The sequence below is a fragment of the Rhodamnia argentea genome, chromosome 7 (genome assembly GCF_020921035.1).
Source record: "Rhodamnia argentea isolate NSW1041297 chromosome 7, ASM2092103v1, whole genome shotgun sequence".
NCBI classification, from domain to species: Eukaryota; Viridiplantae; Streptophyta; class Magnoliopsida; order Myrtales; family Myrtaceae; genus Rhodamnia; species Rhodamnia argentea.
In genome coordinates this window covers 14,776,640-14,791,123 of record NC_063156.1, presented here as the reverse complement: position 1 = coordinate 14,791,123, position 14,484 = coordinate 14,776,640, and the positions used below count along the sequence as shown (strand labels likewise).

The 14,484-nt window shown below is 38.9% G+C and overlaps 1 protein-coding gene and 1 non-coding gene across 5 annotated transcripts; one reads left to right on the top strand and one right to left on the bottom strand.

The window, feature by feature from the left end:
• Window positions 1-10,017: 10,017 nt before the first annotated feature.
• TRNAL-UAA lies at window positions 10,018-10,100 on the bottom strand. Its single transcript has one exon. It is a non-coding gene; the product is annotated as a tRNA-Leu (tRNA).
• An 88-nt stretch (window positions 10,101-10,188) lies between these two features.
• On the top strand, window positions 10,189-14,484 carry LOC115743561 (splicing factor U2af small subunit B-like). Of its 4 annotated transcripts, none has more exons than XR_004015705.2 (5): window positions 10,189-10,526; window positions 10,638-10,724; window positions 10,816-10,897; window positions 12,924-13,045; window positions 13,721-13,832. XR_004015705.2 is itself a non-coding variant. In XM_030678401.2 (5 exons), exons 1-5 carry the CDS (start codon window positions 10,290-10,292, stop codon window positions 14,258-14,260), a joined length of 870 nt encoding a protein of 289 aa, XP_030534261.1. In that variant the 5' UTR covers window positions 10,191-10,289; the 3' UTR covers window positions 14,261-14,484. The 4 variants fall into 4 exon arrangements, 2 of the variants coding, with proteins under 2 accessions (XP_030534262.1, XP_030534261.1); XR_004015706.2 differs by lacking the exon at window positions 13,721-13,832 and adding an exon at window positions 13,235-13,714; XM_030678401.2 differs by lacking the exon at window positions 12,924-13,045 and adding an exon at window positions 13,924-14,484 and having other exon boundaries at window positions 10,191-10,526; window positions 13,721-13,847.

Here is a 14,484-nt window from a genome sequence, read left to right as displayed (position 1 = left end):
TACATGTTATATCCTGAAAACATTGTTTGTGCTCTCACTTCTTTGTGTGGATCTAATTCCTACGAAAAAAGCATCACGCCCAAATGCAGGACACCACTTACGCTGCAAGCGATATATACTATCCAACCACTTGTTTTGCCCCAAACTCCACTCTTTACACATAGCTTTACATGTGTTCTCCATTTCAAGTTTAGATTCACAATGATATAGGAGCTTTTGCCAATATTTATTGCGAAAATCCGTCTTTCCAAGAAGATGTGCAATATGATACGTAGCATTTTTTCCAATATGCCATATACACAAACGATGATCGGTATTACGAAGAACAGTTCTAATGGCATGATCTTGATCACTGAAAATAGTATTGGGTGCTTTATTACCCATTACATTTAAAAAGGATTGAAATGCCCAAACAAATGAAGCAATAATTTCATCCAATAGAAATGCACAATCAAAGAGGACATTCTTCCAATGATGATTCAAAACAACAAAAGGTGCACATACCATATCGTATTTATTCATGTGGTAAGTGGTATCAAATACCACCACATCTCCAAAACTTTCATAATCCAATTTGGACACACCATCAAACCAAAAAAAATTGGTCAGTCTCTATTCATTATCTATCTCAAATGTATACAAAAAATTGCTTCCATTTAAATGGAAGCAATTGAAATTGTTATTGAGACTTTGACAATCACCCGCACCGATCGGGTTTCTTCGGTTTGTGTGTGCATAATTATGACAATCACGTAAAGTAAACCCAACATTATCCGGTCCTCTCACTTCACCACCAAGGTAGATGCTTTCGTAACCCTTATACACGGCCCGATTATAAAAGTCAAAATACTTTTCTTGGTATTTGGAATGTGCCGATACGATCGTATCAAGCGTTTTTGTCTATCATCGGTGAAAGAATGATTGTGAGAATCCTTAAACTCCGCAACTATTCAAACTCCATCTCCAATTTTGAATTTAATGCAAGCTTGACATTCGGTTCTCTTCACTATTCTATAAACATCTCTTTGTTAATGAGGTGGGATTGGTAGAGAATGTCCTTCACAATTACAAAGAAATGTGCATCTACGCAATATTCATTTACTATTGTTTGCTTTTTGTCCATTCCGCACTCCAAATCCCTTGCAAATTGCATATGCATTGTATGTATTATAAGCTTCGTCTTCGTTAGTAAATGGCATGCCAATTCTAAATTCAATTTTTTTGTCGACGTTGTACATGAAGCTATTATCCTTTGGAGCCTCCGTAATAAATAAATAAAAAACTAACCATTCAAAAAAGAAGGATAAAGTGAAAACATATTAAGTTATAAAAAAAAAAAAAGAATTGAGAGTGCATAAGTCGAGCTAGCTACCGGGATTAGGAATAATCTGACGCATGTACGTGAAAATGTAAGTTAGGAAATCTACCATCCTTGTCGGTCATCACTAATTACAAGAAATTTTCCTAGAAAATATGCATCATCCACTTAAAGATAATCCGTTTTCACCGAAGAATGAGAGCACTCAAGTTTACCTCTAAAATCACTCCAATGACGTGCTCCCCCATTGCCATCTTCTCACCCGGACCTCAAAGCTTCTCTACGCATATCTTCAAGCCTCTCAACTCCACAAGAAGCAAAAATAGCAGTTGTGTCAACATTAACGATTCCCGAGACATAAACAGGGGAAAGGAAAAAAATCGATACTTTGGCAGTTACCAACCTTAATCCATCTTGGGTTCTTGTGTACGTTTATGGCTAATAGCTCAGCATATACTGGTTCTTTTTGGGGGCATCATTTCCATGGCGTAGAACAACCTCTATAATCATGGGAGGCAATGAAGACGTAGTCGGACCCAGAGCTCCGGTTCCAAAACGGAGTTATTTGTGAGAAAAAAACAAAAGAAAAAAAATCTCGAGAGCCGAAATTGGGAGTCCAAGTAGGCAACGGGAATGAAGGTGACGAGGACGAAAAAGGAGGAGGAGAAGAGGGTTTGAGGTGAGCGGGGTTAGAGAAACAGAAGAGAGGATGGAAGCGAAGAGAGGGCTCGAAGTATGAAAGAAAGTCCATCTTTCAAACTTAAAAGAGGAGAGAGAGAGAGAGAGAGAGAGATATATATATATATATATATATATTTAATGTTGCTTGTGTCAGTCTTGTTTCATTAATATCGTAGCCTACAAACGATAGAGAGAAATCTTCCATGTCACTCCCTAAACACGTGTCGATATTTTAATGGAGTCACACACGCCACATAGCCTAGTGACGTGGTGATCGCTAACCACCAAATAATTTATCACTTACGGATTCAATGTAACGAGACAATTACATGACATCGTAATAATTGCATGTAAATGACATGACAATCACATATTGAAAACATGAAATCATAATGAAAATGACATGACGTGGCCATTTGAAATTAAAATGGAAAAATGACATAACATGGTAAAATTCACTAGTGCCATGACATGACAATTTCAAATTTATAATGAGAAAATGACAGTATATGGTAATACTTACCGACAATATTACATGACAAATTGAAATTCAAGCATGTCAAGGAAAACATTGTTGGGGTTAACAATACAACCTAGATGGTTGAATAGATTGTTTTGAAGTTTTTGCGAAAGTCACCAAATAAAACTTAGAATCAAGTGTCATCAAATATTAGAAATGTCTAGTAATGCAAGTATGCAGGCATCGGTTAAAAGTGAAAGTAAAAGATAGCACACAACAATGAGACATCTTGTTCAAGTACAAACATAAGTAGAAATGGATTGTAGAAATCAGGTGCGTGTGCTGATGTACAACGGATGATGATGATTACGACCATGTAATGCTAATAATGATGAGAGAGAAGTTATTACAAGAAGATATATAATGGTTTGGCTTTGTCTCCAAGCCTATGTCCACTTTTAATACTAACAGCCACAACAAGGTTGGAATCCACTAGAAATCTTCAAACCAAGTTACAATCAGTAAGTACCTTATTTTAAATAGATCACACTATTATGACTCATGTATTACTATCACTCTTGTATACTTTCTCTTATCAATGATTGCAAACAGTACCATCGACCAAACATTAACATTAGGATCAACCAGTTAATATCAACAAAAACATAGCAGAGAAGAAGACTCAAAGCACCCGACTACTTTTGTTTATTTCTACCCAACCCAATTACTTCTTTTGGACTCAATATATAGCCATCCATCCCTAGATAACCATTGCCCATTGAAATCCTCAAGTAACCGTTGGTTCTCATCATGCCAATGACAGGACATTGCTAGAAATCATCCAAACTTCTCTCTAACAATGGCAATTTCCCAAAATAATGCTTGTAATTGAATTTGTCCCGCCTTATTATTGCCAAAGCTACTCCTAATCAACTCTAGTGGTCTTTTTACGAATTTCAAACCTTTGTTACGGCTATTTTCATCTTGATCAATGTTCTAATCGGGTGATCGGGATACCAATACCTTTCGAGACTAAATATCATCACGATCCCTTGACTATAATCAGAAGTGTAGATTTTTACTTGTATGTTGATGTTATCCACTAACAAACTGTGTGGACTAACTTATTATCAACCATGCAATGATCCTCTTGGCTTCTACAACATACAAATACTTCCCAGGACATCAACATTCCTCTCATTCCTCGTCATCGTTTATTAACCATATCAGCTTCCAAAGACTTTCAAGGACGTGAACAATCCAACCGATTCTTCATCTTCAATGATTTGACTAAGGCAACTTCCAAAGATCTCTAAGGACACCATGTTAACTATGAATATGTATGCTAGTTTCTCATCTTCATTGAGCTCACAAGAATCATCGATATCATCATAGTCTTCCTCCGCATTTATATAAGGTAGTTGATGTGACACCTTGACCTGACCTAAGCCCCACGTAGGATGCATTATGCTCTTGGTGGTGCCTCGGTTTAAGGCGATTCATTCGGCAGAGCCGATTGAGGCTGCCATATCTCAGTGTCACAGATGAGGTTTAATGACGTCCTAGACATGTCAACCTCAGTATCTCGGTGTTCCCTTTCTTGATGATTTATTTCATGTTGAAGGGTGGATTTAACTATCACAAATCAAAAGGTCAAGACAAGGCAAAAGAACACTTGATCTACAAAATATATTATTTCATTAACAAGCTAGGTATTTCACTACATCACTCACTTTTCTACACCAGTTATAGCATATCTAATATAAGAGCACATACAACTACATCGATTAGGCTTGGTTAGACCTAGTTCCTCTAGTGGCAATGGTATCTTCCAAAAGTCGGCTTCCAAAAAGGTCATCTTCTCTCCTTAACCCAAAAAGAGCATATCCTCTATCTTCATTTCATGCATCGCAAGGCCACCCGCCGTCATTAAAAACAGGTGGTCCGTCAAAGTCGCAAATAGGACCAAGCAAGTCTTCTCCAAACTTCACATATCATGCCACATAACGATGATGGACCTAGTACTCTAGTCCCTCCTCCACATATAGGGTGGTGAGATAGCACCTAAAAGTAGTATCGCTATCTAAATCCGCAACATCAATATGAGTAACTTCCTTGGACATTATAAGACCAAAGCATGGGGGTGGAATAGCTGTCATGCCTACAAGTCCGAAAGGTTAAGGAAATGAGAACAACTTTTTAGCAAGTAAATGTCTAAACACAAGTAAGGAGCTTAGCTAACAATCAACTCATGTAACATGTAATCGGATTATAAACAACAAGAATGCTTCTTTGCTTCAATTCGATAAGCAATTGTAAACAAGCATGCAATCACCATCGCTTCCGTTCATCTCGCGCTTTTTGCAGGCCCATCCATCTATTCTTGAACGAGGCATCTCAGTATGTATCTTACAAATATACCAAAGCATCCCGTAGGGCAATCCATTCGTGACTCGAGCGAACGTTTCCGTCGTTTCGTTCGATTCGCCCCATACCAAACCTCACAAGCGGGAGACGCTCACTCGCTCACGAATGAGGCGGTTCATATCATAACATATCATATCAATATCAGTAACCTCAACCACCATAGGCGGTGAGTCATAAGTAAAAGCATGAAAGATCACAATTCTTTCACGCAAGCACACAAGTTGGTACTAGCCGCACACCTTAACAAAGGTTTAGAAATTTATTTACCCGTCTTGTTGGTAAGAACTACAAAAGAGTAAAGTGAAAACTTGAGGCACAAATGGTGGTCGGCGCTCGGTAGTAGTGGTTTGACGTGGCGTGAGGGCCGATGGTGATGGCGGTTTGGGGTGAAACCAAGAGAAAATAGAGAGAGGGAGAGAAGGAGAGAAAATGGCATGAATTGAGGGTGAAAATGAGAGAGTGGCGTGAGATGAGGAGGGCAAGAGGTCCTTTAGCCTATTTATAGCCTTTCTTTGGCTTGTTCTCCAAGCCAGAGGTGTCCACTTGTCATTTTCTCATGCTAACTTATTTCCCAAGCCAGTTTTGTCCTCTTGTACTTTCCACTTATCACTCTTTGATTATTAGTTATTTGACACATAATCCCCACTAATTAATGAAGTAATGATTATAGGTCAAGTGTTTAACTAGCAACTCATCCACATATCCACCTAATGATCCTAAAAGCTTAGATTAGGCATGTGTCAAATTTAGACCATGGAATCTCCTTTTTTTGTGCTACACACCCCCCATGAAGTGTTCTCTCTCGTGTCAATTAGGCATGTATCTAGAACCTTCTCATGGTGCTACATGCTCCCCTATGATATCATCCTTCTCTTGCTACCACACGCCCCAATGAGTTGTCCATTTCCTATTGGTATTTGGCTAATCTAAGAATTATTCCCTAATGACAATTAAGGTTCTCTAATAGCATCGATTAGCTTAAGATCACCACAAATGATAATTTGGGCATTCTAATGTCATCGGCTATAACTAGCCAAAGACTTGTCTAATCATTGGTTTCTAATTGTTGGGCATGATCTTTCTCGAAATTCTTGACCAATGGACTAGGTGTGGCACTTATTATTGATTCGGTACTTGCCTTGCATTAATCAAAGCCGAATTGAGCTCCTAACAACTAAGTTTTGGTCGGCTCACAACCGAACCATACCGGGCGCGGATGGCATCTTGTTGCACTCAACCGAGTGTGTTCAATGGCATAACCAAACGCGTGGTTTGGCATGTCCAAAGATGATCTCCCCATGATTGGATCGATTCTTAGGCGATCAACTTGATTTCCGTTGGTTTCAAGGTCAATTCATGCCCGGCCTAAGTTGCCGCACAATTAGACCATAATCGACTACATAGTCGGTTGATATCAAAATGCAATCATCTATAGTTCATATATGTTCAAATATTTATCTAAATCAAGATTCTCTCTTAGGTCTACGAATTAGCTTTGATCCTAGTTACCCGTGACTCCAGAATATAACCATCTATTACTTCTTCTCAGATTAGCCCTAAGATCTAGGTTGTCACAATTGCTCTTTGCCAATGATGGTGGGGCCGTGGTGGCGAGGGCTATGCAAGCCCTCGCCTCCCGGTTCTCCACCCTTTTGTTTTTTTTTAAAAAAAAAAATTGTTAAATTTGTAAATGTATTTTCAATTTTTTAAATATAGTTTGTATTTTAAAAATATCATTAATTTTTTTAAATATATTTTAAATAAAATTTGTATTAAAAATCAAATTTGAACCAAAATGACGTCATCTTAGTCACATCATTACCATGTAGGAGAGAGATAATACCAACAAACATCAGCATTTTTCATTAGTCCAAATGGACTGGGAGTTAACAGAAAAATTTGATTGCAATAATTTGATAAGTTTTAAGACTTGATTACACTTTTTCTAAGTTTTAGTACTTAATTCTACTTTCATTACAAGTTTTAGGATCTCTATTGCACATGTCCTTTTTTAAAAAAAATTAGCTTGTTTGTTTAAAACTAATTAAGTTTGTATATTTTACCTTTTAATAAATTTTCAACTTTTAGCTTTTTTTATTGTTGACTCAACTTTCGGCGATGCAACATCGGATTTTCAATCAAGAATATCGAAATTGACACTTAAGTGATCGTTTTTAAAAAAAAAATTGACATTAAAGTGATCCGAACAAAACTTTCAAGACTAAAGTAAGCGTCGTACACAACTTTTGGCACTTCTTGTGTTTTTCTCCCGCTCTCAACCTATTCAAATTATTAGGTAACCCATTTATGGCCCACTTAAGCCTATTTTTAAAACTTAATGCAATCCATTTATGACCCGCATCATCAAATATGGATCAATAAATGGGTTCTAAATCCATTTGGGTACTTGTAAGGTCAAACATCCTAATATATCTTTATTAATGCAATGGAATTATATTATAAGGCTTTGTCCCTAGATAAAATACATTTAAAATAAGGGTTATGATCATGAAAAACCCTAAACCAGTACATTTGTGACAAATTTACCCTAAATTATTTTTTTACCACAAAAAATTTCAAACTGGTATACCTATAACAAATTTACCATAAACTATTTTTTTGACCACCAAAAATCCTAAACTGGTATATCCGTGACAAATTTACCCTAAATTAATTCTTTTGACCACGAAATACCCCAAATCGATACACTTGTAACAAATTTACCCTACATTAAATTGAGTTAATGTCACGAAAAATCCTAAATTGATAAACTTTTGACAAATAGAGCGCAAAAACCCCAAAATGATATACCTATCAACCGGCACGTGTCATCCAACTCAGCAATTTGACAGTTAGATTTATCGATAACTAACGAAGGGTAAATTTGTCACAGGTGTACAAGTTTGAGGTAAATTTGTCATAAGTATACCAGTTTGAGGTTTTTTATTTTTAAAAAAATAATTTAGGATAAATTTATCACGGGTGTACCAGTTTGGGGTTTTTTGTGATATTAACCCTTAAAATAATATACAGAAACATCTTAAGGATGAACCAAACCATGACCTACCTTGGAGGTAAGGACCATTGGGAGCTTGAGGAGGTCGATAGCAAGGGACTACAAACGAGGACCGGACGACGACGCATCGAAGCTGTTGGGCCATCGTCGGAAAACCCGTAGGACGCCGAGGAACTCCGCAAGGGAATCAGCTATGGAAGTAGTAGGCTGGAAATCTGTTGGCGCTGCTGTTGAGGACCGGTCCGGCATGGCGAGCTTGCTAGAAGTCATGGGATGGCCACGCCAACGTCTTGGCAACACCGAAGCGTGCGGGCATGGTTGTTTGGAGGAACGTTGGGCTGCTGGTCGTGCGCATTGGGGACTGATCCAACGCTGCAAGGTTGTTGGAATCACCTAGAAGAACCGTAGTTAAAATCTTCCGAGGTTGCTGGTAGCTTGTCAACGCCACTAGGCCATTGCCGACGTGATACTGAAGGTTGCAGAAGTTGGCTAGGGTTTCGCAGGCACGGATGTGTCAGAAATCGAACTACATTGCATTCATGAGCTACTTCACCAATGCACACGAAGCATTGGGAATGCTAGTTGTAGTGGCAAGGCGCGGTTCTTGAAGCATAAGATTAGAGTTCTCTTCAAATCATTGTTTCCTAACTTGGTGCTAAAAGAATGTATCGGCATATCCATGCTAGGTAATTAAAATATCCCCATTATTGTCTCCAAAATTTATCAAAGAATGCAATGTTCCCTTATTTCGAACCCCTCAAGTAGACTTGGCGGGTTACGGTTCGAGAACCGGCGGTTCCGATTCCTAAAAATGGTGGAACCGGAACCGGCCCTTGAAGAGCCGGTTCCGGTTCCGAGTTTGGAACCGCTGGTTCCGGCCTGGTTCCCGTTCCGGTTTGGAACCACCGATTCCTAGGCACAATAACACTTTTTCCCCGGGCCTCCTCCCTTTTTAAAAAAAAAAAAAACCTGGTTGGAACTTGGGCCCGGTTAACGGGTCAGTCAACGGGCCGGTTCCGAGCCCCGGTTAAATTTTGGTCATGTCTACCCTCAAGTGTTATTGCATGTGTGATTCTCGGCCACAATAGGTCTCGAATGGGCCTAGCCGAATTTTATGCTCACTTGGGCTCAATCTGGAAAATTCAATTTAAGTCCAAAGCCTCCTCCCCGCTCAAACCCATCCTACACTAGACTAATTAAAATGAAGTTTATTTGAGTCTCGCACTATTACATGTTCCTACTAAGAAAACATAAACTGATCGGGATGAATTTCTAATTTTTTTTATGCATTACAAAATAAGGTAGTCAATTCTTTTAAAAGGTTGACAAAATTTAAATGTCAATAAACTGCACATATCTTCATGTTAGGTGTGCGTCTCACAAATTGAATGACACGCCTATGGAGGTATGGTGTGTGTGGCCCTCACGATGGGGCGCGCCTCTCTCATCGTACGGGGCATGCCTCTCTTGGTAAGTTGTGTGCCCTTGACATGTCAATTCAGATTTTGATTAACCGGTTGTGGCTTGAGCTTTGACCACCTTTTCCTCACTTGTCCTATGTCCGACATGTCCAATGATCAGAGAATATGATATCTTTTGACTTGATTGTCGATTTAGGGCAAATTGAGTTTTTATGGAGAGTTCTATCATTTTAAGGTTCAAAAAAAAAGAATCCACACAATTTAGTCAAAGTTTTGGTCAAACGATTGAGTTTTTGGACCTTCAGCAAAAATTGAAGGTGTCTGCAAGTGTAAACACTTTGATTGATATTGTAGAATCTAAGTATGAGCTTCTTGGGAGCTTTCGTGCTCTTCTGTTAGATGGATTGGCGATGCCTCCTATTTGATTTCTTTAAATTTCACATATGAACGGCGTACCAAATTACCAACATGCCATAGAAAAAGATATTTGATTGATTTGTAGAATTAAAGTTATAACAAAACTAAAAAAAATCAGACTGGTTTCATTTATTATTGACATATTGATATGTAATAAGCAAAAAACTATGAACTGAACTTTAGAATTGAAGTCATAAAAGGGAGAGAGAAGTGGGGGCTGCATTACAATAAATAAGAAAACTCAAAAAGATTTAAAAAAAAAAAAAGGAAAAATTAGTGCAGGCTGTGGGGTTCGAACCCACGCGCACTTATGTGCAGAAGATCTTAAGTCTTCCCCCTTAACCTCTCGGGCAAACCTGCCTATTGGTCGGAGTTTCGCGAGAAAAATTATTATTAACAATAATGTTGCGATGAATGAGATAAATACAATCAGAAGCACCAAGAACTGAAAACCCTAGATCAGAGAAATAGAACCGCAGGAGAGGAGAGAGAGCTAACACACCCGTCAAGCTAAAGAAGAATCTGCAGGAGCTCGATCCGTGAGCGTCAATGGCGGAGCACTTGGCGTCTATTTTCGGGACCGAGAAGGACAGAGTGAACTGCCCCTTCTACTTCAAGATCGGAGCTTGCAGGCATGGCGATCGCTGCTCTCGGCTCCACACCAAGCCCACCATCAGCCCCACCATCCTCCTCTCCAACATGTACCAGCGTCCCGACATGCTAACCCCCGGCGTCGACCCCCAAGCTCAGAACCTCGATCCCCGCAAGGTCCAGGACCACTTCGAGGTCCGATCTCTCTCAATTTTTTTTTTCTTTTTTTGTTCTGTGTGATTCGCGGTTCTGTCTTAGCTCGACCTGAGTATTCGCTTGGTGTCTGTTCGTTGTGGTTTGGATTAGGATTTCTACGAAGATTTGTTTGAGGAGCTCAGCAAGTACGGGGACATCGAGAACTTAAATATCTGCGACAATATTGCCGACCACATGGTAATTTTTCTGTCGGTGGTGCTTCAGGATGTGCGAGTGTTGATTCGGGTTTGTTCGTTTTCTTTGTTTTTAATGGTCTCTATTTGTGCAGGTTGGAAATGTGTACGTGCAGTTCCGAGAGGAAGAACATGCTGCCAATGCGGTTCAGAATTTAACTGGAAGGTTTTATGCAGGTTTGATTCGGCCCTTACTTCATTTGCTTTGTCTTGGGTGTAAGGTGACTCTGTTCTTTCTTTGGGTTGTTCGGGACATGTGGTCGGTGGAGTATAGTTCTGCTATGGTGGATTAGTGAGAACTGCTGTTGTTTCTTGAAATTGAAGATGGGTTGCTGTTAACTCAAAGCATGGGACTAGTGAATTCTAACATGTATAATTGTGCCTGTGCGAGCTACTCCCTTACTGGTCTTGATTGGTATTTCTATTTTATGAGGAAAAGGAGGGTGTTTCTCTATAGTTCATACACCCACAGCCAACCCTGTAAATTGCCAGTATAGGCTCAAAAGAAAGCATTCTCTTGAGACAGAGATATTACGGCCTACCTATGGATGTTTCACTCTGGTCCATTCTAAGCTAATAAGTGTGCACTATATATAGGATAATTAGTCTACATTCCTCCCATTGCTCATCTTATCAAGCGTTGCTTTTTGAAGTGATCAGAGAAACGTGTACACTCATCTGGCATGTTGCTTTCAATATTGTGCAATTCTCATTAGAATTTTTTATCGTTTGCTTGCATTGTGTGTTAAATAACTTCTGAATGAAATCTGTTTTTGATTGTCAGCTCTAACATGAGCATATCTTTCTCTAAAAGGCTTAGCCAGATGAGTGGCGTATCCTGTCACAAATATGTAGCAATTGAGAAATCTATTCTGTCTGAAAATCTGCTAAAAGCTTAGCCAGCAATGAATTTGTCCAGAAGCATATTTCTGTTCGTGAAACGCATTCGATCTTTAAAGAAATTGAAACCACATATCATATATTACATATGAACAGTTTAAGTCTCCATTATTATGATGAAAATGAATTGGAACAAGGATTTGGGGAACCCTAAAACAAATCCGATGGAGGATTTGGGGAATCACCCTCCAATTCTTCCCTTATGATGCCCGACACATTAGAGCATTTCCCAAGAATTTAAATGTTTTCGCTCTAATTTCTAAAAATGTGGCATGCGTTCGTTCTTATGAAGTTTCTTTGTCCTAGTTAAATCAATAGCATTAAAACTCAGTGAAAATTTTGTGTGCATAAAGGTGGATCATTATCTTTCTACAGGCTGGCTAAGCCTTTAGCAGATTTTCAGACAGAATAGATTTCTCAATTGCTACATATTTGTGACAGGATAAGCCACTCAGAAATGGTCCTGGGAAACAATGGTTGTGGCTAAGAGTTAGTATGATAGGTATTTGCAATGCAGGAGCATTGAGAAAATTGCAGAAGCTTAATTACTCAAATTAGTTCTTAGCTATTTCATCTGGGTAATATCGAACTTTCTCTGCTTCTCTGTTTACTTTATTGGTGTCTTTTTAGAGCTTAAGATATTACAGTATTGACATGTGGCTCTTAATGACTTTAACCTTAGGAGATCTTGAAGTAGGTCAAGGGTTTAGATTCTAGCGAATTTAGGAACATGCGCTAACCTTAATTGCATGGGTAGACAATGCCCAAACAATAGAGTTTGGTGGGTTTGCTTCCCTTTGGGAGTTCAAATCTCAGTACTCTCTGGTTCTTAATTGACAAAAGAAAAATTCTTTATATGCTAGATAATGTTGTCAATGATAAATAGCGCGCACCAATGCATTGTGTTCCGCCATATGTGGAGTAACACCTTTTCGCCTGAGAGTTATATCCTGAGAGATAGATAAACTTTTACGTTATATATATATGACAGTCGATTGCATGGGCTTACACGAAAATAAACATCATGATTGGACTTTGTTCTGTTGGAATTGGTTTTACCATCCACCCTGATCGAAATCATTTTTAGAATTTGGTGCCCTTGTTATTGTTTGGGGCTATGTGTGTATTTACTGATCAAGCAGAGTAAGCAGACACAAACTTTTTGTTGTGATGAGTGTACTTAATAATTCCTAATGAATAGTCTTTTTGTTTTAACCTGATTACCTTTAGATTCTGAGGGACAAAAACTACTAGAACATGCACTTAAAATATTGGACACTTGAATTGACTAGTCTGTTTTCAGGTTATTAGGTTTTGGTCCCGAAAGCTGTTTAGGTCGAGTGGATTGTCGAGGAAAGTTTTCTTGCCGTATAACACTAAAATGCTCGTTTCTTAGAAAAGTCTGATGAACATCAGTTTTGTCAGGTAACTCACATCTGGCAAATTTGACTCATTTTCCCCTGTCATTCTTTTCTTTTGTGATTTATGTTATCGTTTGGCAATATATTATGCACCTGTATAAGTAGTTTTAATTTTTATATTAAGCTTTTAGATCCTTTATCTTCTTGTTTTTCATTTTGCCACTGATGTATTTCTTTCTGCATTGGGTGTCAGAATGTTGACAAGCTAAATGCTGTAGGGAAGTGGACGAAGGATCTGCTAAGTGATTCTCTGTATATATGGCATAGTTAATATTTTACCAAGGATGAAAATCAGATTAATGAATGTTGATTTATCTTCAACTGAGAAGTTGAGATAGAATGAAATCTATGTGCTGGGTGGCTCTTTGCTTATGATGGTGTACTTTGAGTTGTTTTCTCCTTAAATTCAGTGTCATTTTCATTGCAGAAAGATATCATTTATGCCATGGCTTTATTCTGTTTTATGATGTTGCTGCTACCGTCACACCCAGGTTTTAAAGAAGTTTTTTGCTTTATGGTTGTTACGCTTATCCAAAATCATTTCTGCTACTCTGCTATGACATCATTCCTTCACTGGTTCTGTATCATAAGCTTCTTTGATGTGTTTCTGAATGTTTGTGTTGCACATATGATATTGTTAATCCTCTATGCATGAGATCATGAATATCTTTCATACCAGGGCGCCCCATCATCGTTGACTTCTCTCCAGTGACCGATTTTCGCGAAGCTACTTGCAGGCAATATGAGGAAAATGTGTGCAATCGAGGCGGTTACTGCAACTTTATGCATCTGAAAAAGATTAGCAGGTGATGTCCGTTTTTAACCATACTACCCAGACTTTCTTATTACAGGAACTGAGTGAGATGTTCGCCTCTTTTTCAGGGAGTTGAGAAGGCGATTATTTGGGAGAAGTAGGCGCAGGCACAGCCGTAGTCGAAGTCCTCATAAGCCTAGTTTCGAGAACCGTCCGCATGGCTCTCGCGGTCCAAACAGACGAGATGATGACAGAGATCGCCGTCACCATGATCGGGGTAGAAAGCTGAGAAGCCGAAGCCCTGGGCACCGCGGGGGAAGGAGTGCAAGCCCCGGAGGTAGGAGGAACAGGAGTCCAGTCAGGGAAAGTAGTGCGGAGCGACGGGCCAAAATTGAGCAGTGGAACAGGGAAAAAGAAGAAGCAAACAACAAGAATGAGAACGATAACAATGAGGCGGAGTTTTGATGATGCTTTGTCACTTCTCAGTCTAGAACTGGACAGTAAATCATGCATGTTCGTGTATGACTATCCCTTTAGATCCTTTTTTAATTATCTGGTGATTAGGTAATGCAGAAAAGATCAGCAGCTCTGCAAAATTCGCTCCTTGTCATGGAAAATGAATTGAGTGTGTAATATTCCTTGGTCAATCGAAATGGATCAGTGAGAAGAACGATTTTTTATGGTCTCAA

Excerpts from the sequence above, each read along its gene's own strand:
- LOC115743561 (XM_030678401.2), top strand. The coding sequence starts at position 10,290 with ATGGCGGAGCACTTGGCGTCTATTTTCGGGACCGAGAAGGACAGAGTG. Across the intron at positions 10,725-10,815 it reads ACAATATTGCCGACCACATG|GTTGGAAATGTGTACGTGCA; the intron begins GTAATTTTTCTG and ends CTATTTGTGCAG. Across the intron at positions 10,898-13,720 it reads AACTGGAAGGTTTTATGCAG|GGCGCCCCATCATCGTTGAC; the intron begins GTTTGATTCGGC and ends CTTTCATACCAG.